The 26,481-nt window shown below is 41.9% G+C and overlaps 1 protein-coding gene across 4 annotated transcripts in view; it reads left to right on the top strand.

The window, feature by feature from the left end:
- Nucleotides 1-26,481, top strand: part of LOC115059675 (myosin phosphatase Rho interacting protein) — a 38,760-nt gene extending 12,279 nt beyond the window's left edge. The window contains exons 4-25 of one of the 4 annotated variants that reach the window (XM_029527289.1): nt 1,104-1,255; nt 1,339-1,423; nt 1,506-1,677; nt 1,761-2,205; nt 5,340-5,463; nt 6,494-6,598; nt 8,744-8,800; nt 9,420-9,488; nt 9,682-9,771; nt 10,284-10,393; nt 10,537-11,104; nt 11,437-11,574; nt 13,603-16,182; nt 19,472-19,619; nt 19,719-19,836; nt 20,965-21,124; nt 21,264-21,377; nt 21,511-21,597; nt 21,710-21,872; nt 23,066-23,151; nt 23,452-23,524; nt 24,896-26,480. In XM_029527289.1, coding sequence (XP_029383149.1) covers nt 1,104-1,255; nt 1,339-1,423; nt 1,506-1,677; nt 1,761-2,205; nt 5,340-5,463; nt 6,494-6,598; nt 8,744-8,800; nt 9,420-9,488; nt 9,682-9,771; nt 10,284-10,393; nt 10,537-11,104; nt 11,437-11,574; nt 13,603-16,182; nt 19,472-19,619; nt 19,719-19,836; nt 20,965-21,124; nt 21,264-21,377; nt 21,511-21,597; nt 21,710-21,872; nt 23,066-23,151; nt 23,452-23,484 — 5,604 coding nt within the window. In that variant the 3' untranslated portion in view covers nt 23,485-23,524; nt 24,896-26,480. Of the gene's footprint in view, nt 1-1,103; nt 1,256-1,338; nt 1,424-1,505; nt 1,678-1,760; nt 2,206-5,339; nt 5,464-6,493; nt 6,599-8,743; nt 8,801-9,419; nt 9,489-9,681; nt 9,772-10,283; nt 10,394-10,536; nt 11,105-11,436; nt 11,575-13,602; nt 16,183-19,471; nt 19,620-19,718; nt 19,837-20,964; nt 21,125-21,263; nt 21,378-21,510; nt 21,598-21,709; nt 21,873-23,065; nt 23,152-23,451; nt 23,525-24,895 lie in introns of all 4 variants that reach the window. The other 3 variants (XM_029527288.1, XM_029527290.1, XM_029527291.1) reach the window with 3 other exon arrangements.

Raw genomic sequence — 26,481 nt, 5'->3', positions numbered from 1 at the left:
ACGTGGTGCAGGAGGGACTTGACTTCCTGACTTAGGCTCTTGGTTTAGACCCTGTGGCTACGAAGATCCTGGAGTTATTTTTGTCAGTGAATATAGATAAGTGCGTAATATGTTTCTGTCATCTTCTCAGCCTTTCCCATCTTGGATCTCAATGTCTGCTACTTCTTCCCCAACCTGATCAGGTTCTTTTTTTTCCCCCCATTTTTTCAAGTGGAGGAAATTCTTCCAGTGTCTGATGTGCGACGCAGGGTAATTGCCATATTTGGCAGCCCCCAGGGGTTTTTAGGCAGATCTTAATAAAGCTGGATCTGTGTTCAGTGGCCTTAAAAGGAGCTGCAAACAGACCCAGCACCTGTTTTACATCTGTGGCAGGCAGAACCCAGAAAAGCCTGATAACAGAGTGGCAGGATTCAGAGCAGACACAGAGGTTTAGAAGTTTCAGAAGTTTAGAGGATGTTTTCACTCTGAAGTGAGCAAGACAATAAGTTCAAAGTACAATCTAGTCACACAAAACTCAGAGGGAACCTCCAGCAGTGTGTTGGTTCCTGACTGTGCTACATGTTTCTGGGTTTTCTACTAAGATGCTGAAATGTTTCCCAGTGTTATTAATGTTTCTATGTGGCTGATTTACACAGCAGACAAAGCTCCATGTTCTTCACTGATCTCTCTCACACACACACACACACACACAAAGCTCCTTTAGTCTGCCATCCCACTGCTGTCATCTCCCCTTTTCACTTACTCTGTACTACAATTGAAAGGAATTGATTGGTTACCATGGTGAGTTGGTGATCACAGCCGAGTGTCCATACAGTTACGGACCTGATATGGCCTGAGATCTGCTTCTGAATGAGATGCTGATGAGCACTGAGGCACTAGAAGAGACTAGAAGAGAGTGTTTGAGTTGTAATCTGAAATGCAGCAGCAGAGATATCAGTGTATATCCAGTCTGGAAACAAACCAGCTCAAGCATGGAAAGCAGTGACTCAAGGTCCTATTTACATTTTTTCCACATTTTTACTTTTTATGTGCAATTTTTGGGACACAAATATTATTTGGTTTTCAATTATTTTGTCCAAATTTTTTTGCTATGTCTCTCCCAGCCAAGCACGCTGCCTCAGGGTACTGTTAACATGAACCTCTGCACTGATGTCATTGATGCTGAGCCTAAGACGGGCCAGAAGAACTCCCTGTGCATCATCACACCAGAGCAGGAGTACTTCATCAGAGGCGAGAATAAAGAGATCATCAATGGGTGAGTGGTCTCAGTAAGGTTTGATGGTTTGGGAGGATTTTCATGCGCAGGCCTAAGAAACATACCTTTCTGTCTCTCTTCAGGTGGAGCGAGCAGCTGGTGGTTTACCCCCGAACAAACAAGCAGAACCAGAAGAAGAAACGCAAGGTGGAGCCAACGACCTCCCAGGTAACAGTTCACTTTGTAGCTTGATAATATGCCCCCTTTTCCTTTTCCATTGTTTCTGACAGTTTCATGTGCATCTGTCCAGGAACCAGGCCCAGCTAAGGTAGCAGTGACTGGTTCTGGTATCCCTGAGGCAGAGAAGGTTCCGGACTCAAGCTCTATAATCTGGCAAGAGGAGCTGAACCAGAGGGAGGCTGAGGGGGCTGCAGTCTGGGCGGCGGGTGACCTTCCCCCAGAGTCACCACTGCCCTCCACAGGTAGGAAGGAACAATAAAAGAAGCCGGTCTAAGTTACAGCAAAAAAAGTATCGTTAATCTCATCCTCTCCTCCTCTCTCCAAGGTGACTGTGTGTCTGTGGGCCACGGCTCAGATGCAGGCTCAGTGAATGGTGATGAGATGGACCGGGGTAGTGTTGCGCTGCAGGGCACTGCTCTGCAGCCGCCCAGTGACCTACTCTCACCCACAGGCTCCTGCTCTAGCCTGGGAGGAGTCCCCCGCTGCCTCTCCCCAGCACCCAGTGACCCCTTTCCCTCTGGAAGCTCCCTGCTCTCCAATGGGTCCCACATCAGTGGCTCAGTCAGTTCTTTGGACTCAGATGCTAGCGGCAGCACAGTGACAAGCACCGACAGTCACCCAGCCACCCAAAGGGGAAGCCACACCTTCAGCCACCATGACATGCCACGATCCAGACGACTAGAGGCAGAAGCCAGGAAAGCTGAGAAGAGGAGCAGGTTCAGGAGCCCTGACAGGCAGGAGAGGGAGGCTGTCCTCAGCCCTGAGAGGAGGTCAGCACCTGTTTCTTCCCAAACTAGTTTTCTCCTGAAATCATGTCTTTAACCCAGCCAAGAATTTAGAGATTGGCTGACCAATAAAGGTTATCAACACACTGAAGCTGCTAACAGTGGACAGTGATGATTTCCTTTGTTCTAAGGTTTACTGTTCCAACCCATATTATAAAACAAGTACTGATATGAGTGCATCATGTGCTGCTTTTCAATACATGACTGTCTGTCTATGGAGCCATACTTGGTCTATTTGGCTGAGGTTGTTTTACTGTGAGTCCCACTTAATGAAGGGCCCGCCAACAATTTCGAATTCATTTCAAAAAGTGGGGGTTCATAATAAAACAGATCAAAACGGCACAGCAGAACAACAACAACAACAACAACAACAACAGTACAGCAACATAAAATTACTTTCAAAATAAATAAGTTATCTTTGAAAACTAAATCAAAAATGGTGATAGAAATTACAAATTTTTGATATGATTAAGGGTACTTCATTTTTTATGTATTTTAATTAATTTATTTTTTAACATTTCTTTACTGAGGTATGTAATTCTCTGTTTTTAGGTTAATAAATTAGACAGGCCCATCAGCAATGCCACCTAGCGATAGCAGCATTAACTGAACAAATCCTCAATATGTATAAAATAGCAATTTAACTCACCTTACTATGATACTAAGAAATTAACGAATGACACTAACAGAATCAGTTCAAAATATGTCAACTTTATGGATGTATGAGCGTGACATATTCCATCACCTGTGTTTAAATGTATGGAGACAACTGGTGTTTGTTTGTTTGTTTGTTTTTTTTGTTGTTGTTGTTTTTTAAATGGTGAATCAGTCTGTGATGCAATTTGCTTTTTTGGGAATCTCTCACTCTATGCTTCAGACACTGATCTGGATACACTGAAGCCTCTGGCTTCTCCTTTTATAGGCATGCACACACATACACAGCCACACAAAGTTTACCGATGCACAAAGCTTTTGATGTGCATACACATGCTGACACAACTGTGATTTTAATGGAAGGAGGGCAAAAATAGCCTGTTATAAAGACATGATAGGATTTGGGATCCCCCTTTCATGTGTGACTTTGTTTCCAAGAGCAAATCTGCGTCTCAATAACCACCCTGCCTCTCAGTTCTCTTGTCTATCATCAAGATCATTAACTGTAGGGCCAGGCTGTATAAAAAGCCCCTGTACTTTCAGTCCGTTTCTCGGCCTCTATGCTGTTCATGGAGAGTTCCAGGTTTCACACGCTGGCAGCATTTTACACAGGGCAAATGGGCGAGGAGGGGATCATCATTTTCCTTCCAAAGGCAGCTTCCTGTGCTGTTCAGTCCCTCCATCCACACCAGCCATGAAAGGAAGGAGGTGTGGCCACACACTGCCTCATAAACACATGACGTCACTGGTCCATCTGAGAGTTTGGTGCAGACAGGGAGGACTGTCTGACTTTCAGAGATCAACCATGTTACATAAACGCAGAGTCAGATTTGGAATGAGTTTCTGAGCTACTTTCAAAAGATTTCATACCAGATCAACTGACATTCAAAAGAAAAATTAGGTGGGAAGTGGCTTCCAATCATGAATAAGCCCTTGTCTGTATCTGGCGAGGCTCTGGTTTGGTCTGTATCTCCTTCCCGAATGTCTCCCTTGTATCTTTTAATATAACAACATTAGACATTAAAATAGCCAAACAATGGCATGAGAAGTCAAAAAAAGACATGACCATTCATACCTTCCTCCCCTTCTGTTTTTCACTTTCTCTCATGCTTAGTTAAATAATATCCAGAAACATGTTTAAGATCATTCGCTGTTCCCTCTTCAGTGGGATTGGGCTAATAGTAGTTGGTTGGTTATTGTTGCTCCAGCAAGATATTGCTTATTTTGCAGTCAAGAGTCAGAACGGAATGATTTTCCTGAGACATTTGTGGTAACGAACAGCACAGAAACCAGGCTCAATCAATAGTATAATAAAGTTTCCAATGAGTTGATAAAAGATGGGTTTTTCAAGTTAAGTTTCTGTTTTTAGAATTCAATGGCCAAGTGAATATACAAATCTATGACTGATGCTGCCAATGAGAGAACAGGAAACATTCTTCCTGCCCTCCAGTGATGAAATTACTCCCTCTGAGAAACAATGGCCAACATGGTGAAGACATCATGGCCCTTCATGTGATATTATAATTGAGCCCTAAAGAAGGTTTTTATAATGTCCACATCTCTTTAACTGAGGGAAAAACAGACAACGTATAGTAGGAAAGTGGCAATTGTTTATGTCCCTTTTAAACCAACCAAATTGAACCTGAACCATTTGTGTTCAGAAAACGAGACCTAAATGTCATACATTTGTTTTGAAGATGGAAACCTATTTAATAACAATGCCAGAGAAAACAAGAACATAAGACAGAGTGGAAGGGAAATTTATCTCAGCATTGATAAATCTGTAGATCTCAGTCAGCAGTACTCTACCATCTGATAATCTCATGCTCTCATCACACTGCTGCCAGATTAACACAAATTCACATATCAACCCGATCTTCTCACAACAAGTAGCAAGGTTTATTCTCTGCCTTAAACACACAAGGGTCACACAGTGGGCATTTGAGTAGAGTAATGTCCCAATACCTCTCACGCTTTGTCCTCGAACTCCCCTGTGTGGGAGGTTGTCAACTTGGACTGTCCTGTGTTACAGGCTGCAGACAGACCACTTAGCTCTACTTTGTTTTCCAGATACAGTTTTTATTCCTCTGTGTCAGCGACAGCTCTGACCAAAGGAATTGTGATTTCAGCTTCTCCCTCCATCCCCTACTCGTGATGTGATACTTCAGGCACTTTCAGGAAATGTTTGAAAATGTGGTCCAAATTTGTACTCAAGGAGGACTGATGAGATTTTCATGGGCCTAGGCCATGGATAGTTATGAAAGGATAAATTGATGAACAGATGACATTTTTCAAATGTTGAACATGGGAGGGGAGATAGTGACTGTGGTTCACATGACAACAGTGATGGCTGGTAATACAGTATATATTTAAATAGTGCAGCATGCATCCACATGTGGGATAACAAATTAATGCTAAATTATATTTACCTAAGCTATATTTAACTAAGATATGTGTGCTTGCAGTCGCTCTGGTGTTATTGAGAAGTTGGAGGCCTTGGAGCTGGACCAGGAAAAAATGGAGGTGGAGGAGTCAGGAAGGGGAGGAGCCAGACAGGGCCGAAGTGAGCAGCGACGATTCCACAGAGAGGTAAGGCCTCTGGTGTGTGTACACCTCTGTTTTTTTTTGAGGACTAGTTTGAGTTGTAGGTTGGGTTAAAGGTCTGATGAACTGTTATATCAACGATTAGCCTCACAAATATTCAAATAAGTATGTGTGTGTGCCTACGTGTGTGTGTCCATGAAGGTTCTCAGTCATCCAGGTCATCTTAGTCTTGGGAGTGTTTAGTGGGAAGCAACTGGATATCTTATCTTGTTTGAAGACATTTCACCTCTCATCCAAAAGGATTCTTCAGTTCTGAGGGTCTTTGTGGTCACTGAGGTTCAGACCCTCAGAACTGAAGAAGCCTTTTGGGTGAGTGAGTGTGTGTTTGTGCGCGTGCACACATTGTTTACAATAGGTTCAGGGAGACTTGTAAAAAAATTTTTTTACATTTTTAAACATCATTACATGATTGAGCAGATGTGATCTCAACTTCAGGCCCACCAGCCTGGGATCTGTACCAGCACCTCCCCCCAGCCACTTCTGTCTTTTTCCTCCACCCTCGCCCTTAATGCCTCCACCTCTCCCTCTTTCTGTCCTGTCTTTGTTTTGGTTGTGGGTCAGAGGTCAGCAGCATGTGCTGTGTTCATTTCCAGTTTCCAATCTGTGGGGGGATTCCCCTGGTGATTGTGCTTCCCTTTCCCACCCTGGCCCCACTGTGCTCAGAGAGAACAGCCCAAAATGCGGCTTAAGCAACACAGAGACCAAACTCGCAGATGCACACAGTCACAAGCGTCAACTTGTGTGCTTCATTTGTCATGACTCAAGATCTTTGTCACATGCAGAAAATATTAAAAACAGATTACAATTCAGCAATGTGTGTGTACACTGTTGCATGTGTGCACACACACACTATCAGTTATCTTTCCTGTTTTAAATAAAACAGCGGATTCAGAGTTCATTTAGCCTCACCAGCAGTGTGTTTTAAGAGGAAGTGTTGTGATTGTTGTCAGTTTTTCTGTTTTGTGACTTGATTCACCTGAAGAAATACTGATCTTTATTTTTGTGTGCTCTGCAGGAGCAGAGGCATGACATTGGTAAGGGCCTGGATTTCCCATCCACTCTGCCCCCACTGAGGAGAGCTAAGTCCCTGGACCGAAGGACCACAGAGTCAGTCATGACAGTAAGTCTTTAATCTATCTGAATTTGTAAAACCACTCCTATAGGATCCAGGTTAATCTCTGAGGAGCCTTTTCTGTCCAATGGTTAAGTGATCCCACTCCTGGACTACGCATAAGTGCACCCTGAATGACAGGGTAGGCCAGTTAACTTGTTCACCTGATACAGCTGCCCTTGCAATTGGAAGTCAGTAATGAAGGGTGTTGTTGTACCTGGATTGTGTGTGTGAGTGTGTGTGTGAGTGAGTGAGAGAGAGAGAGAGAGAGAGGTCAGGTTCATTTAAAAGATTAGTGAGACATTTTCTTTCACAAAACAACCTACAAGATGATAAGCTAACTCAGACATTGCCTGTGGTGAAAGTTACTGTAAATATGGCCTCACCTCAAAAAGCAAACCTTCTGTGTCACTAAAATTCTGGTCAGGTCAGGTCAGTCCAGGTAAACTCTGTAGTGAATATAATAGGTTTGGTCACATTTAAAATCCACAATGCAGGCTTCCTGCCAAGTTATAAATAACCTACAGAAACATTGTTTGCAACAGGCTTTGTGTTACTGGCTCTAAATTACAACTAAAGGGCTAGCCTGTGATTAATATACTGAAACCCCAACCTACATCTTTGAAACACATCACACAAACTGATGACCACACAGGACAAGTCTGACTGAACCAATGAAGAGGAAAAACTGCTACTTTCATCCACTATGCGTAATGCATCTAAACATCCTGATGATCACAGTGCACTGACACGAATGTGATCATGTGAAATGTAATTAGCTTACTTTGAAGAAATGGTCTCTAAATAATCTAATTAATCTCAGTTTACTCTGAGGACAAATTAATCACAGACTTGAAGCTGTGGGTAATGAATCTTTTTGGTCCAAAAACAACTTTGGAATGTGTTACTGAAACTGACAATCAGTTAATTAACTGAGTGGTTGAGCTCTACAGCTGAATCTATGTCAGCTCCAAACAAAGTGTTGAACAAGACAACCGAGAGATAAATAAGGATCCTTAGGGCTCATGCACAGGAAATTCAATCATCTGATAGTTCATATTCGTTCTGATTGTTTTTCACTTTAATTTGAAGCTTAGTGTGTCTGTGGTCTCCAAACAAAGCGTCTCCTGTTCCTGTGAAGTTGTAGAATTCAGGGTCAGCAGCAATGCCAGGTCTTTGGCTGAGTGGAGGGAGGTCTCCTCACTCTTGTTGTTACTGAGCGGCTGGATCCAGTTAAATAACAGAGTTAGGAGAATTGAAAGATTGAGAAAGATATCTGTGGACCTGCCCCCAAACATGCCACAGGTTCATACAACAGCATCTAAAACTGTTTTCCCAGGGTTGGTTGTTGGTGATAAATGAAGATAGAGGTAGGACACTCAGATCCATAAAATTAGTAAAGTAAAATCCTGTTTTGAAGGGAATGACTACCAGCTCTGACCTCTGAATAAAAAGGATTGTTTCTCCGCAGTGATGTGTTTTCTGCTGTCGTTAAATTAACGTTGCTCTGGCCCTGTGGGGATGGTTCGAGGGTGTGGATGTTTTAGACCAAACCTCTGTGCTGCAGGGGGCAGTGCAACCCCCTCCTCTCCCTCTCCTCTCCAGGTTATACTCGTCCCTCTGCTCCCCTTGTGTGCAGATGTTGTTCACTGTGTGTATTTGCTGCACTCGCTCTGTGTTGTTGGTGAAGAGGGAGCTGTCTGTTTGTGTGAGAGTGTGTACCACCATTAACCACTGCTTCATGGGGTCATTGCTGACCTGAATGTGTATTGATGTTTCTCTCTTCACTGGATCCTGCATCTTCAGCTGGAGTTGCACAAAGCAACCTGGCAGAAGTTGCCCCTGGACTGTGGTCCACACAAAGACTCATTTAAATGTGTCTGATCCAACAACAGGGCCAACTTCTACCCTCGGCTGACTGAGTGCGCATGCGTTTTTGCTTCTGAACAATGACAACATGTTGTTGTGACTTGACTTGGACACATTGCCAGTGTCTTTTGAGAACAGATTTTAGCTGTTTTTGTTTTGTGTTGTTATATTTAAAGGTAAGTGTCTATTGTAGTGACATGTAGTGACTGCTGCATGGTGAACATGGTGAATGTAGAAAAAAACTTGTGCAGACATTTTCTTAGTATCTTTTCTTTCTTTTTTCAGCCGGACTTATTGAACTTCAAGAAAGGGTGGATGGTGAAGCTGGATGAGCAAGGCCAGGTACTGATCAGATCAGCAGCAAATTGGACAATACCAAACAAATGCAAATTTTTAAAAACACACCAGGTTTCTCTACTGAGTAGACAATCTGCTTCCATTGGCTTGTGTGTTAGAATGGACACAGTGTTTCTATAAGGCATTTAAACAGTCATTCGGACATTGTCGTTTTTTTTAAATCCACCTCTTTTTAACTATTAAATGATAACCTTCATTGGTCTGTGTGGGTCATTTGTAAGAATTTTGAGTGTGACTGGTATGGCAGTAAATTAAACATTTTATTGGGTCAGATATTTTGGGTTTCAAGGAAAGATGTCATATACAACAAGGACACCCAAAGCAGTAAATAACCATATGACCATATGTTGGCATTTATTTAAGAAGCCGAAAGAATAAGTTCAAATGACCTCTGAACTGTCCAGATCAAGCTCACCTGAATGTCTTTAACATCCTATGGCCTTTACAAGGGTGTGGCTGAGACTGCAGTCTCTAAATAGCATCTTCATTTGCTATGATGGACCTACAGCTGGTTTACTGGTGGACTGGATATTCAGGATGTGACTTAATGGTAGAAGTAGTTTAATGTTAAAAGTTTTGACCAACCTTTCACTTTTTGTTTCAGTGGAAGAAATACTGGTTTGTGTTGACAGATCATAGCCTGCGGTACTACAAGGACTCTATTGCAGAGGAGGTAAGCACATTGTTTTTAATTTCAGTATCATTGCATATTTTTTTCACTTCCTCTGATGCAGTATTTTTGTGCTGACATCTGATTATTTAGAATGCCACACATTGTCATTGTATTTTTATTTATTTTATTTTTTTATTTTTTTATTTTTTCATATTAAAGAAAAACATTTTTGGATGTTTGTTGTTTCTCTCAGGCCTCAGATCTGGACGGTGAAATCGATCTGTCTACCTGCTACAATGTGACGGAGTACCAGGCGCAACGCAATTATGGCTTCCAAATACATGTGAGAGGAATAATGCTTTATTACTACTTCTCCAATGGTTTATCTAATATGCAAATATCCATAGTAAGATATATTTTTGGTTATAGGAACAAAAAACCATCTCAGTGATAGCAAAACCCTCAGAAATATAGCTAATTTAAGGAAGACCAAATCGAGGTTGGCTGGCCCTCGAGGCATGGTTTAGGGAGGTGACTACTTTTTTGTGACATCACTAAGTTCCAGAAGTCCTGACAGCCATTTCTGAATACAGATTGTGAGGGTTTCTCTTAATACTCTTACTATATTGATGTAGAACCCGACCTGGTTTATAATCAAGGTAGACATGGAGTTTGACCTTGAGGCTGAATGGACCTTTAATTTCTAATCGGTTTTTGTAACATCTAAAGTCTAGTCACTTGTGGGGCTTTGCATTTTCTTCTTCTGTTGAGCATAGATATTTTAGAAAAATTGTTAGATTTGACTTAGTCATGAAGGTGTTTCTGTCATATCTTACAATCATTTGAAATCTTTAGACCCAGGAGGGATTGCATACTTTGTCCGCCATGACGGCAGGTATACGCAGGAACTGGATCCAGGCTGTCATGAAGAACGTCAGACCCTCCACGGCCCCTGATGTGGCGAGGTCAGTATAACCACGTGAACGGTGTTACAAACAGTTATCATCTGTAGACATTTAAAGATCCTGCTTTAGCAATAGGACACAGCTCCCACAGATCCCATCATCATTTTTAAGCTGAAGTTATTTGACTTTTCTCTACCTTCTAGCTCCACTGAGGATCATGGCACCTTCCCTCCTTTGGAAGCTCTGGCAAGGCCAGATGTCACCCAGGATTCTCCCTCATCTGAGGCCTCCTCTGTAGAGAGAGAATCTGCTCCGGGCATCATCAAGAGCCGGGCCCGTGAACGTAGAAGGGAAGGTCGCTCTAAGACCTTCGACTGGGCAGAGTTCAGGCCCATTGCCCAGGCTCTGGCTCAGCAGAGAGCACAGGAGGCTGAAAGCCTCCAGGCAGACTTGGGGGAGATTGAACGGAGCCGAAGAAGGGAGGAGAGGCGGAAGAGGTATGAGTCTGTGGCCAGTTTGTCAGCAGAGAACTCATCAGTAAAAGAAGGAGGGAGGACGGACTATGAGAGTGGAGAGGAGGTCGGACATTTAGAATCATTAGGTCCTCCATCTCTGGAGAAGCAACAGAGGGTTGAAGAGGTGATTGAACAACACTGGCGACAGGTGGAGAAGACACCTATACGGGAGGAGAGAAGGGTGCCCCTTCCTTCCACAGTGCAGTCCAGAGAGACAGCAGAACTGGAGCAACTGCTGGAGAACTACAAGCAAGGGGTTTGTTGACCTGTTATTTGTAGTGGATGTTCTCTGTTGTACTAAATCAGTTTCAGATGTATGAGACACTAGGTTTCCTAGTTAAACTTCAGAATAAAAGCTTGTTTGAGTTACCAGATTTGTCATTCATCAACTAATCATCTGTTTGAGCTTCTCCCAGTTTCTAATACACCTTTGCTACATTTCCCTCATCATGTTGTACACGCAGTTGGCAACTTCAAATAAATTTCAGGAATTGCACAGTTAATTCTCACAATAAAGCGTTAAACCAACAGGATTAAATTGCACACAGGACATGAACTAATGGGATGTTGTCCCTGATATTCCCACAGATTGAGGACCTGAAGGCTCAGTTGGAGAGCTGTCATCAGCAGCTCCTCGACTCCAACAAGCACAAGCAGGAGCTGGAGCTCCAGCTGAGAACAGCCCTGGAGAGAGAGCAGGATATACGGACAGGCTACATCTCTCCGGTGAGTGATTAGTCTCTGTGTGTTCAGAGTGTGGCTGCGCTGCTCTTTACAATGTAGATTTCCTTTCATACATATGTTATGAACAGTATTTTCCTCCTAAATTGATATTTGCTGCATGTTGTATTTTATTGTATGAAAACATCAAACTGACATTGAAGCAACAAAGTGACTACCGACATGTGCCTTTGCATGAGTTCATTGCATGCGAAAAAACATAAAGATCTTATTACTAAATTGGCTTCTACTAGTTAATCTCCTTTCTCTGTCTTAGGTCTGTATGATACCTGAACTCATGCTAGCAGTTTTGACCAAAGACCACTTGTTTGTTGGTTGTCAATGTACTTTCAGAGGATTATTTCACTCTAAATATAAATAGAGAAACACTTCATAATGTTAACTTAATTTATGGGCATAGTTACTCATCAGATGGCTGTGAAAGGGAAAAAGGAAAGTTTGAGTTAAAATGACAAACTGAAATTTTAAGGCCACAGAATTTGAAAATGAAACCGAAATATTGGTCGGAATCAAATTTTTTGCCTTTCCATCAGATCAGTACAACAACCGACAGAGATATTCCTTGCCACTGTTGCCATGTGTTTGCTCATGGGGGAAATCTGTGGGGTCTCTTTAAATAGATTTATAAAGAGCTTGGCTGGACCTGCTCTACATGTAAAGTGCCTTGTTGTGACTATGTTATGCTTTGGCGCTATATAGATAAATCGGATTTGAGATATTAAGGGAAAGAATTCAATGTTTCTAGTTACTTTTCCAGCCTTTCTCTTCACTGTCATCTCTTTATGTGTTTACCACATCTCCTCTTTTACAATTTTGAAATGGCAAATTTAAAACAACAAATGAAGAGGGAAACAAAGGTGAAAAAATATCAAAACAGACAAATATATTTGGATTTCATCTTATTTGTCATAGATGCTACATTTTAGGGTTTTCTTTTTTTTTTTTGTCATTAATGTTTTTTGGTTTGTCTTTTTTTGTGTGGGGGGGGGGGTGGTTCCCCATATTTGTGGGTTCCCCTTTAATTCCCCTCATCAAGTTTGTGTTATCCATTTCTTCCTTGTACATATTTAAATATAGCCTAATACTTGTTTGAAGTTAGCAGTAAAGTAGCTTTTTCTTGAAATTTTCATTTAGAGTGAAATTATCCATCATCATTCTTGGATAACTGCTTTACTTGTTAAAGTGTTTGGCTCAACATGTATGAAGAATAACCTCTTGGCTTGGTTTCTAATTAGCTGCATGGACATCAGAATCTCATCCTCTATTAACTGCTGTGAAGACCATCCACTTGTTCTGTTCAGAGATCGTATCTAGCTGTGAAACGGCAAAAATGTGTGATGTGGGGTGAATTTTGGTGCTTGTGCGTTGATACATCAACTGTGTTTTGCTTTAGTGAGGCTGAATGATTGACAATTTATTTTGGTTATAGCTGTCTTAAAATTAGCATTGCTGGGACTTTTATGATACACTGTTTGAACTTTGTGGGTGCCTATTCTTCATAGAAATGTAGACAACATTTTGCCAGTCTGCAGTTAGTGATTTGATGAAATCTTTTCCAAGTATTTTAACATTAGGTTTAAGTGGAATAATATTCTTCCTCACGTGTCTCCACTCAGAGAAGAAAGACTTTAGTGAGTTTGGACCAGAGAACTTGAGAAATTTGTGTGTTGGACCTGGTATGCCTTCCATCCTTGAGTAAACCATCCAGCTGAAACTAATATTGCATCACTTACCACAGTAACTTTTAACCATTTAATGTGCATGTGAGGTGATCAACTAACCGTGGCCATCAAATCTCTTTCCTTTGCTTTTAATCACAACATTAAACCTTGGGGAATTTTGTATTTGTTTTATTTTATTGTTCATTTGCATAGTAATTGATAGTAATTTGGGAATGTTGATTGCCATGCCATTGTTTGATAGAAATGATTGATAGATAACGCTGAGAATTATTAGCAAGCTTTGTGTCTCCCCTGCTGTATGTTAACAAACTGTCTGGTCCCCTTTTCCAAGCTGGAGCACCCTTTGGGTCTGGAGGCTGATGTGACGCCCCAGATGAAGAAGCCTGAACTGGTTAGTTCTCAAGCACAGAGTTTAACAAAGAAGTACCAGGAGACAAAAGAGCTCCTGAAAGTGCAAGAGCTGAAAAAGCGTAATATGCAGGCACAGCTTGGCCTCTCGCTTTCTCACCTCCCCACCAAGGAACCTTATTTCTCTGAACCCCCAAAACTGTCTGTTCTGGAAGATCCTCCTCCTGAACCTGTCCAAAAAACAGCCAATGTCTTGCTCCAGGACAGCTCAGAGGCAATTGAAGAACTAGAAGACTTGATAAGTGGTAAATCTCTCACTCTAATGGAGCTAGGCAAAGTATTGAAATCCCATAGCTGTTATCAAGAGACATCAGAGAAGTACCAACTTCAGAGGCTGTTGGAGACTTGGAAGTATCAGCAGGAGATAGAAAATGAAACGATAAAGAAGAGTTTAGCCAGGGCAGGAGAAAGCATCCGCAAATATGAATCCCGTCTTCTAACCATGGAGGATTTGGTGGGCAAGGTTCAGAAGAAAAGCTTTGAAAGCGTGAAAAGCCCCTATGGCTCCATCCCAAACATTGAAAACCTTTCAGAGACAAATGACATGACAATTGGAATGCTCTCTCAGAGGGTTGAACTTTTAACAAATGAAAATGGGGCTTTGAAACAAAGATGTCAGGAGATAGTGAACCAGCTGACCGAGGCTGATAGGGAAATCGACAGACTGAAAGCCGAGCTAATCGGCCAGCAGGGTGGCAAACAGCATCACATGGTCATGGAGGAGCTGAAAAGACTGAAGGCTGAACTGGCTGAAAACCAAGCTAATGCTATAGACAGGGAATATTATGAGAGGGAGTTGAATGAAAAATCCTTGAGGCTCCATGAAGCTCTGGTTACGTTGGAGGAGCTTGGCAACACCCTTAAAGACACTGAGAAAAAGCTGCATTTGAAAGAGGCCACACTGAAAGGTCTGGGCTTCCAGACAGATTATGAAGATGAGGAGATGCACCCAGAAAAAGAGCGACTGGAAGCTTCGCAATCAAATCTATTTGAGATGGAGGCAAACCTGCATTTGGCAGAGCAGCGCTGTGCCGAACTGGAGACTAAGAACAGTGAACTAATCACACTAAGCCAGGAATCTGAGAAAGTTTGTAGAGAGAAACTAGCAGAGGCAGAGAACGAAATAAGAATGCTGAGAGAGAAGTTAGCTAGAGCTGAAATGACAGAAAGTGATTGTATTAAAACAGGAAAAAAGCAGGTTGATAATAAAGGAGTTATGAAGCAAGTAATAGAAACGGTTGAGATGAAGACAGAGGCGATTAGTCAGGTCATAGAGATGTTAGCAAAGGTAGATGTTAATGTAGAGAGAATTCTCAGTGACTTAAAAAGCACTTTATTTGGTTCTTTGGAAGAAGAGCCAATCTGTGTGAGTCTAGAAGACTTAAGATTTGTAGTTGAGGGAGAGTTTTGGAGCCAGCTGTTGAGCACCCCAGAAATCAACCCAGAGGAAACCAGTCACATTAGTGGGAGAGATGTGGCAGAACAGATGATGTCACAGACACGCTTGATGAGCTTAACTAGGAAGTTTATTCCACAAGAAAAAGTTGAGGGTGAGCTAGTGACTGAGGGCGATCTTGCTTCTATTTACAGCTGGTTTAACAATGAAACAAATGCTCTTATTATCAAAGAATTATCAGAAACCCTGGAGGCAAAGTCAAATGTTTTGACGCACGCTGCATCCAGGCTAAGACTGGATGAAGATGATGTGCTGAAGTCTTTGGCTGTAGCGAGCTTTGATTTTGGCAGAAAGAAACAGGCCTCAGACTATCTTCTTGAAGCTCTGAAAGAAGCGCTCACTCATTATATGATCATTAGGTTGAAGGTCCAGCGTGACGAAGTGCTAAAGCAAAAGCAGATGGAAGTTGAGATTGGTAGCTCAGATTGTCCAAATTGTCCTAAATTAAGAGAAGTTGCCAGTAATCTCCAATCTAAAGTAGAACACCTTCAGAGTCAACTGTCTGAGGCTTCTTTGAAAACAATGCGAGAACCGCAAACTTGGATCCAAGCTGAAGGGGAGCCCATTGTCTCAGTGGATAAAACCACTGAGCTTCATGACATGTTATCAAGGCATAGGAAGGAGCTCAGAGATGTCAAAGATTGCTATGAGCAGGAGGCCGAAAGGTTGAGGCAGGAAATAACAAGCACCAGTGAAACATTGCGTCTGCGTTCAGAAGAAAACATCAAAGAGATTGACTCATTGACCAACTCGATGGAGAACCTCAAGAAAAAGCACGAGATGGAAAGGACAAATCTCATGGAGAGGTTTGAACAGGAAATGGAAGAGCTGAGAAGCATGATGAGTCCAGTCAACCCTGACAGGACTTTGACAGATAATGATGAACCATCACATAACCCTTCAGCCCAAACTTCAACCCTGAAGGAACGTATTCAAGAGCTGGTGACCCAGGTCTCAGTCATGACCGAAGAGATGAGGCGGCGCGAAGAGCAGGGCGACATTACGACTCAGCGGCTGAAATACGAGAAAGACCTGGAAAACCTGAAGGTGGAAGCGCTCCTTGTCCTTGCCGTTTTCCATCTGTGATGCCTTGTATTCCTTTGTGGCATTCCCAGATCTCCCTCTTCCTTCCCCAACCCATACTCCCCTTCCTAACTCTAACCTCACCCGACTCTTGCTCTTTGCACCACTTTTCCTTTGTGTTGCATGACAGTTAACCACCTTCAGATTTATGTGATCATTGACTGCTGTTTACTGAGGAACCCATTTTGTTGAAACTTGACCACAATTACTTTAACTTTTAGTAACTGATACATTATCTTAGGTATAAAAACTATCTGATTGAAGCTAAAAGATTCATCCAGACTATCATATCACATCAGCCTCTTTTGTTGTGAAATGAGTTCCTCTGTTGGTAGTTTATCATGCTTATTGATCTAATCATTTGACTGAGCTACATCTTGTTTTAATGTTAAGGGAAAAGAGTTGACCCTTGGTATCTTTAAGTTTCTTTATATTTAGAATCTTAAACATCACTTCTCATTTTAGAGAAATCATGGGTCTTATCTCTTTTCCTTAGGCTGTTTCGACTAACAAATCAAATTTAATTCCTTTTTTTCCCTGATTAACCACTGATGACATTTCGATTCTTAAGGTCCACTTACTGGCTTTTTCTAGAGCTTGGCAACAAATGAAACTATTGGGTCAGTTGTGATGATGTGACTCAATTATGAAACTTTAGGCACATGATGAGAAGTGGTTGTACAGCAACAGCACAGAGCTAAAGCAAATACTACAGGAAAAATACATTTCCTCACTTATTCTTAATGATCTTTGTCTGTGCCGCTAGTTTTGGTTCTCTTTGCACCGGTTTTCCTAACACAACAGTAAAATATATAAAGAATTCTGTTAGTGTTGTTGAATCAGATAATTTAAAAAAAAAAAACTCAATTAATTTATGATAAAGTAACAATACTGCAGACTGCTGGTAACATTTTCTTAAAAACTGCTTACCAATTATTTTATTTATTTATTTGCAGTAGCACTTCGGTGTTCAAAGTTGCATCTGAAATATTTCAAGGCCACGAATTACATTCCAATCACTTCAATTTTTTGGTGTTGTGCCTAAATACTTCTGCAAATCAGACCGAAAGATGTTGTCTGTATGGCTGAATACAACAGAGCCTGGATGGGGAAGTGTTTTCTTGTTATGTGAAAACATTTCCTTTAAGATGAGGTCATCATGATTCTTTAATCTTAATCGTCTTTTTGTATCTTTAAAAAACAAAACCAAAAAATGCTGGTGTCACTCTGTATTTTCCTTCCCATGAAATCCCATGAGAAGACGTGGGAGTCAAATTGAATAACAGTGATGACGGGACATGACATAGGATGTGTTTTTAATAGTTTTTTGATAAGAGTGGCATTCATTGAGGTGTAGATATAACTTGTTAGTAGGATGCATTCAACATAACCTTTGGTTCTTTCATAAAGTTTTATAATTTAAGACATTTATTACAACTTTTTTGGATTTGAGGTTTGGCAGTGTGATGGTTTGGACGATTTCCCAGAGCTACTGAAGACTAGAACCAAACCCGGCACTGGAGAAGTTGGGTGTAAATTTTGACTTAAAATTATAACAATCACAACAAATTAAAATGTAGACAGAATAGCTGCCAATTCAAAGAGGACATTACTTCATTTCAGTTTGGGCAGTTAAACCATGGGGTCAAATTTATTACTATTGAAGTTGCCATTTATGTCTTGATGTTGAATAGGGCATATGGAGTTGAGATAATTATTATATGCCTCAGTTGGATACACCAACAACTATGAGTAATGTCTCCATGTCCAAAGACCCTCAGTTTATCCACATAGCATCAAAATTCCTTCACTCCTCATATTTTCTTATGTTGCAGTTCTTCGTGATGGCAAGTTCAAATAGAATTTTACAAACGTAAATGTATACAAATGAGAAACTGAAACATCACATTGACAAAAGTATTCAGACACTTTACGCTGAACGATTTGAATCACAGACTGCAGTCTTCTTGGGTCTGAGATCATAACTTTTTGCAGTTGGATTAGATTTTTCTTCTTCTCTCAGCCTCTTTCAGTGTAGACAGGGTCCATCAGTGATGGACATTTACAGGTCTTCAGATCAGGGATTAGTCACAGAGTTGTGTTTGTCTTGGCTATGAGCTGGGGGCCATTGCCCTGTTGGAGGGTGAACTGTTAGCACACTTTCAGGTCTGGAATTTTCTGTTCTAATCTACATCATCAGCAGTGAGACAGATGTATAGTCTGTGTGTTTGTCCACATCCTATCTAATGAGTTGAGCTTACCACAGGTGGACTCCATGTCCAGGTATAGAAACATCTCAGATCATCCAGGCAGATGGAAGAACCTAAGACAAACTCTGCTTTAAATTAGTCTCTATAAAGCATTCAGTGTAGACTGATGAGGTTAATTAATCAGACCCAGTTTATCTTTAAAGTACAACATAAGAACATGTGAAGGCAGTGAAAGGTCAACAGCCTGAAATGCTTCTGAATGAGTGTGCTTCCTGGAATCATGTCAGATCAGGAAGTTTACATTTGTTTATGACGGAGGTGGGGGGTTTTGTCCCTGTGAAAACACACTGGATCTCCATTTCCCCTGTTTAGCTGAAGCGGGTAGGGGAGGGAGAGAGCCAAGAACCAGGCGTGGATTCAGTCCTCAGATTAGTGGCTGTGAATAGAGGACGGAAGCAGGGCCGGGCTCTGGGTCGGGCAAGTGTAAAGACCATTCAAATCCCCTCTAGTGGAAAAGTCTAGCTGTAACAGCAGAGTAGTGAATGTTTCTGTGGTGATGAGGATTGTTCTCCCTCTCAGCATGATCTCTCCTGAAGAGCCATGTCATGGCAGTTTCCGAGGTGGCCTTCTGTCAATCTTAGGCAGGTCAGGGTTTACATGTTAGCTGCAGACTGGAGGTGCTGTTGAACACCGCAAGCTTAGTTTGATTAAAAAAAAAAAAGTTGATGATGTTGCATGTCTGTGTTTAATGATGTGACAGGAAGTGGCAGCTTATACTTTGTTCCTCCTCTCTCTTTGTCTCTGCATTCTTTCATGTACTGTGTATCCTGTCATTCCTCTGAACTCTCACAGGCTCAACTAGCTCATGGCTAACAGGCTGTAGCTTTTTAGTTACTTCCTGAAAACAAGTGGATGATCTGCAGTAGCTTGAACTGAAGGCCCAGAGGTTTTTCCTGCTCAGCTGACGTGGTCAGGAGAACCTTATGGTCCAAGTACAGATGGCCTGTAAACTCACAGTTGCACCATGTACTCCTGTGTCTCAGGCCACCTGTGAGAGGGGCTTCGCCGCCATGGAGGAGTCGCATCAGAAGGTGATAGATGAGCTGCAGAGGAAACACCAGAGAGAGCTGGAGAACTTGCAGGAGGAGAAGGAGAGGCTGCTGGCCGAGGAAACGGCAGCCACCATTGCTGGTAAAAACCAATGTACACCAAGAATACCAAGACTTTTGTTATGTTTCTGAGGAAAACCCATGTGTGTTGTAATTCTTAAAGGTTTTTATGTTGTCTCAGCTATAGAAGCCATGAAAAATGCCCACCGGACGGAGCTGGTGAAGGAGCTGGACAAGGCTCGCAAAGCCAACAGCAACGTTGAGAACGCTGATATGGAGGAGATTCACAGACAGCACGAGTACGTTTCCACTGCTGCACCACTGTGGCATTTTGGACCAGTTGTTAAATAGCAAAATTAAAGTTAAAAAGTTTGACACATTAAGATGCACCGGTATCATTGTTAGGTTCATGAAGTTACATAATCAGGACGACTCTTCCGGGCAGATCCAGAGCTAGACCCTTGGGAAAGGCAAACAAGCAAATGCTGGGGGCCCCAGAAGACCTTTTATATTTTGCCCTGACAAGAATGAACCTGGTGAAATTATTGCTGCTGGTTCAGAGCCCCCGAACCTGTCTGCAGTAACTGGTGTCTGCCTATTGCCTGTATGTGAGGTCAATTGTGTGATTGGGTCTGTGATGTCACCAGTTACTTCTGTGTTGCAAAAACTTGATTTGATAATAAGTAAATTGTAGAAAGTAATATATGGCAAAATTAATGATTAAAAATACTAATGAACAATGAAATGGAAAATAAGATAACATGAAGAAAGGTAAAGATAAGTTTGAAGTTTTAAAAACACAGTGACCTCTGGGTGATTTTTCTGGGAACCTTTAATAAACCAGGCACAGGTGGAGTTAGTGATGTAGCTTGGGCTTTACCTGTTAAGGCTTTTTCATATAAGGAGAATAAGCTGAAAAATCAAAGCTGTAACAGGAGGTCTGCAGTTAAAACTTTCTCCTGGTGAAATTCAATAAACTTACCAAGCAGCATCACATACAAAGTTGATTTTACTCATTGTTCTCTGAAGAGAAGAGGTGTTCCCCTGCTGGTAAACAAGTACAACATATTTCTTCAGTAGGTTCCATCATTCAAAGAGAAAACTCTGATAATGGTCAATTGTAGAAGATGACGTGAAACATAAGAGCATTTGTCTCCAATAAGTACTTAATCAGTTTGATTTGTGCTGTTTTCACGCTGATACTGAAATGCTGACAAGTTCATTTTGTATTTTCTTTTGATTCAAACTGATGAAGTGCTGAAGCAGCAGGTTTTGTCAGTCATGCCCTGTTTGGAAAGTGTGTTCAGAGCTCATTTGTCAGCTTGGTGTGACGGTTGAGACGGGGACACATGTAGACATGCAGGTGTTAATGTGTTCACTGTAAATGAAGCCTAGTCTCATTAGGCTGTTCCTGTGTAACTCTGCAGGGAGGAGTTGTGTTCATTCCAGCGGGAAATCGAGGTATTGTCAGAGCAGTACTCCCAGAAGTGCCTGGAAAACGCCCACCTGGCCCAAGCGCTGGAGGCCGAGAGGCAGGCCCTCAGGCAGTGTCAGAGAGAGAACCAGGAACTTAATGCGCACAACCAGGTGCAAACACACAGGCGCACTTTGTGCAACACAATCATATCACTTTCTGTTGCACACGACACACCTGCATGCACATATTTACTCTGGACTTAACTGTGCTGCTCTGATCTAAGCCTCCTGTTCTCTGTGGCCTTTGTAGGAGCTGAACAACCGTCTGGCAGCAGAGATCACAAAGATGCGTTCAATGACGTCTGAGGATGGAGTAGGAGACACCAACACCACGATACAGGGGAAGGAGCTCTATGAGTTAGAGGTGAGTTGCCAGAGAGATGTCAAACATACAACTCAGTTTGATAGAAAACACCATGAAAGTTTTTACTGGTGAGGTTTGGAGAGCAGCCAGTGTTCCTGCAGAATCTGAAAGGGTTTTTGTTCCTGATTCCCAGGTGATGCTGAGGGTGAAGGAGTCTGAGGTCCAGTATCTGAAGCAGGAAATCAACTCCCTGAAGGACGAACTACAAGCCGCCCAAAGAGTATGTGTTTTATCCTCTGCTCCCACCTCCCCTCTGGGCCCTGTCATTTAATTCCCGACACAGTGACCACATGGATGCCCTTCATCTGAACTGCCAAACTGTTTGTTTTCAGGACAAGAAATATGCAACAGATAAGTACAAGGACATCTACACAGAGCTGAGCATTGTCAAGGCCAAAGCAGAGCGGGACCTGGGCCGGCTCAGAGACCAGCTGCAGCTGGCGCATGAGGCACTGGGGGAGCCGTCGCTGGAGGAAGTGGAGCGAGGGGGATACGGTACAGAGACTATTCCTGTTTGTTTGAGGCCGAGAGGCGAATCAAATCAGATTTTTTTGTATAGCGCCAAATCATAACAAAGTTATGCGGAGGGGTCTCTGGCGATGCACATCGGGCAGTGCACTAGTGAATTTTGTCCAAGAGGAATTGCTGTAAGTAGCTGTCCAAAATGGCAGCTGGTAGTGCAGAGCAAAGCCGAGCATCAGTATGCAGGACTGTCCCTTGGAGAGGGACAAAACCCTGGATAAAGTTCAAATAAAAGATTCAGGAGTGACACTTCTTTTATTTCACATTTATTAATTAGTATCAATACTGTCGTAGAGAAATCCGTACTGCTGGCTTGCAAGTCCAGTCCAGGTAACATTGTACAAAAGAAGCAGTCAGCTCTCCTCTCCAATAAACAAGTGAGTCTGTCTCAGCAGCTGGCTAAAAGACAAATAAGAGGGCCACATTAATGTGGATATTTGTTTGTTTACACACACACACACACACACAAACAAAAGTTTACAAATCCCTTTGACAAAAAAATTAACAGACAGAAGACCAAAAATATACTTGAATGTAATAATCTGGGGCTGATATCACCCATTCATACACAAAAAATGAAAATAAAAGGCAATGCAGAAGTAATAAAAAAACTAACCCTAAAAAAAAAAAAAAAGTTAACAGTAAAAGACAGATTTGCATGTACAAATACAAATTGATATACCTGTAGTCTAATGCAGACTTTCAAGAAGAAAAATAAAAACCTCATCAGACCAGGCATGAGATAATCAAGATAATGAGAAATAAAGAGCATGTGACGATAACAACAGTTAGCATCAACATCAGTTGATTCAGGCTTAGTCATCAGAACACACTTCAATTCACATCTCTGGCATTTTATAAGCTTTGGTTTGAGATATAAAAAAACAAAAAAAAACAGGAAGCTTTTACAGCCTACAGACAGTCCCCTTAAACTAGGCCAACTATCACACCAGATATAATCACATGATATGATTTCATGTTTAAGAGTTTCAAACAAGGACAATTACTTCATCGATGTGAACCTTCAGCAGTTTGTTGACCTTCACTCTCTATTTCTGGACCATTTGTTTTTATAGAAAGACGTAAAGCTGAGCCTCTTCCTCATGTGGCTCATTCTATAAAGCTCATGAATGTTTGAGTTGCATCTTGCTTTTATTCCTTCACAGATATCATGAAGTCCAAAAGTAACCCAGACATCCTAAAGATGGCAGCAGCTGCAGCCAAACGCTCGGAACGCACCATGAGGTCAAAGGTGAGTACTGCACTCAGTGTTAGGCCTGTCTTTCATCCTTCTGTGGTCTTCCATCAGGATTTCCCATAGCACACAGACACAGGCTGAAGTATAAAGCAACCTGCTGCCATCTACTGGTCCCCTGCAGGGTTGCATGCAACATTGCATGCTCACTGTTGCATCATCATGGGTGGTGTGCTCCTGTTGGGCTGGGTGTTGTTATTCCATCCTGTGACTCCATCAGATCTGCAGTGTTGTAATGCAAAGTGAAACCACAGTGGACTAACACACACTGCCGGTGTGTTTCCCTTCTGTTCTCAGTCTGTGAGTCGAGTCCTTCCCTGGGACAGTTAGGGCTGCTGAGGACCTGTAGGCCTCCCCCCTCCTTCTTTAGGTAAACCAAACCAGATGCACCTATGGAGGGTCTCAGCACATCCACCTGTGCTCTACCTCAACAGAACTGAGTCACTGCTGCACATGAACACAGAGCGTTCGGCATCTTCTTTACATGCTGTTATGATGAAACCATCTGATATCATTGAAAACATTTGACTGATGACACAGACTAATGCTAAAGGGTGAAAACTAAAAACTGTTGATTTAACATAAGTTTGCAGATACTAAACTCAGTCTTTGAACATTGAATCTCTCTGGGTCATCTTTCTACACCTGCTGTAAACTCAGCTGTCATAACAGTAGTGCTCACACACAGCACCGTCTTCAATAGCTACAGCCAACTGCTGTCATCAAACTCTAGATCTTTTTAGTCAGTGAGCTAGCATCAACAAAGTTGGTCACTTGCCAGAACACACAAGAGAACAGTTGTAGTTTCCTCGCACAGTTTACTGCTTGTTGGCTAAAATCAAGTGACTCAGTGATGCATCTGTGAGGAAACACAGAAAACTGAGGGACTTCTGCTCTTTGGCCCTGACCCTGTCGACTGCTGTTCTCATCTGGTATTACCCTGCATCACTTCAGATCACTTTGTATGTGTTGTTTTTAATGACTATGATACAAGCATGTGTGCATTCTTTTCATTGTTACATCGTGAGGACCAAAAGTATTTCCTATATGAGGACAGTTTGGGGAATATGTTTGAGAACACTTAGGGAATTCCTAACTCTTTTTCACATCTTTGAATGCCAGTCGGAAGGTTAAGACTTGGTCTCAGGGTTTAGGAGTAGGTTTTTAGGTCAAGGACATGAAACAAATAGCTTGTCAGAGGCCTTCACAGGCCGCATGTCCTACATTGTGCCTATTATTCTTTATTGTTACCTTTGGGTAAGAGTTTAGATTAGGGTAAAGAGTCATTGTGTCAGTACGAACCCTCACAAAAATGAAAATGCAAGTGTGCATGTAAACTGATCACCTGACACAAACGTCTAAACACATCGCTGGTGCCTTCACTGACATCATGTGAACAAAGCGAAATCTAAAATCTTTGAGCTGAACGCAGAAACACACAAACGCACACAGACAGACTGACAGACATGCCCACTAAATAAAATGAGTGGTTTGTAGATGTTTCAATAACTAACTTCAATGACCTGTTGGTGTATTTGACTTACGTAATAACACTGACTGCACTCTGTCAGTCCTGGCTTTGGCTTTGGTTTGAGTTACTCTGAGTTACTCCGCTTTGCCACACTGGTACAGTCAGGTTATTGTGTCATTTCGGTGAAAATAGATTCAAACTAAGAAGGAAACCTGTGTCCTGAACACAGTGATGGTGGTCAGTACTAATATTTGCTCTCTCCTCCCCCAGAGCCTGAAGGAGGGGCTGACACCTGAGCAGAGACTCCACTTGTTTGAGAATAAAGACACTAAGGAGTTCTGACGGTGACACTGTCCCTGCCCACCTTGCTGCATGTGTAGAAGCCACTATATTTTAGCTCTGTAACGACTTATTTAGTAACAGTAGACACTGGTCACGAACACAGGTCGTATATTATTAAAACATGGTATGAAGTTTGAATTTCATGTCTAGACTTTGCATTCCATGCACTTCAGTTAACTGTGACGTTTTTTTGTATTGTTTTTCTTGTTTTTGCTGACATGTCTTACTGTAAATACTTTAGGTTTTTAACTGAGCGTCTGCCACAAACTCACTAAACTCTGACTGTGTAAGCTACTGTTTCACTCCATAGGCTGTTGCTGGCCAAAGGCATGAATGTGATGTTTAAAGGCTAAACTACAACTACACACTGAGCAGTGAATGATGCATCGCTAAAGCGTAGGAGTCGATCCCACGCTCTGTTACTGTTTCCACACAGACAGAACGAAGACCTCGTCTGCAGTAGAAGCAAGAACCCGCCCCGCCATGTTGCTTCAACATCCCAGCTGCTCTCTGTTCTCCTCAGATCATTGTCACGTATGAAGAGCAGACAGCTGAAAGAATATGGACAATTCACTGACCATATATATGAAATTTTGTGTAGTTCTCCTCACTGGTTGGTCCAGCTGGAGGAGTTGTTGGAGTTGGTAGATGTCTGTAGTTCAGTGGCAGTCCTCCCTGTATTTATTTAAATGGTTGGGATTTTTCTTTCACCTTCCCATTACTCTGTACTCTATTATTGTAAATATTAAGCAAATATACACCAACTGACTACAGGTTTATTAGCAATAAATATTTTTGCACCCTTAAAAGTGTGTGGCTTTTTTTGGTGCTGTCAGCTGCTTTGCACTGTGCGGATGGAGGTGGGAGGGGTCATGTATCAACATTATCAGTCAGAGACAGGTAGGCCTGGTCTGAGTGGGTGTTCTGTTATCTAAGGAGAAAATGGCAGCAACAGCCCAGTGGAGCTCTGGTTCTCAACCATTCACTCCTTAAAATAATGTGCTGAAATTTACTAAATGATATTTAACTGTCAGAAGTGAAATATGTGTTGATTTGTGAGGTGTAAGTGCCTTTAAGAACAAGTGAAGGTAGAAGTGTCCACAAATATGTGAAGTCATCAATCCAAATATTTATCTTTGAAGTTAAGCGGATAAAAATCTATCCTGTCGTTTTCCACAAGTAACTTTTGACTGGAGGCTCAATAGCAAATATTATTTCTCATGTCAGTAACAACAACATCCAACTGATCAGTTTATAACTCTCAGACAGGTGATCTATGATGCCAGACACTGACAGATGAGGTCTGATGAGGTTTTTTTTTCCCAGAAAGGGGGACCTTGACGTTTTCCAGTGTTAATAAGCTTTGTCCAGTTCCTCTTCTGTTAAACTTTGAGCTTCCTGCTTCCTGTTTTCATTTCTGTTTGTACATACAACATAACTCATTATTTGCTGTAAATGCTTTTTGATTTGATTTCAGAACACATGCCTGTATTTAAGGCTTTATTAAAGTGATG

The sequence above is a fragment of the Echeneis naucrates genome, chromosome 19, assembly GCF_900963305.1.
Source record: "Echeneis naucrates chromosome 19, fEcheNa1.1, whole genome shotgun sequence".
Lineage (NCBI taxonomy): Eukaryota > Metazoa > Chordata > Actinopteri > Carangiformes > Echeneidae > Echeneis > Echeneis naucrates.
The sequence above is the reverse complement of the archived record's forward strand: the minus strand, read 5'-3'. Positions and strand labels throughout refer to the sequence as shown.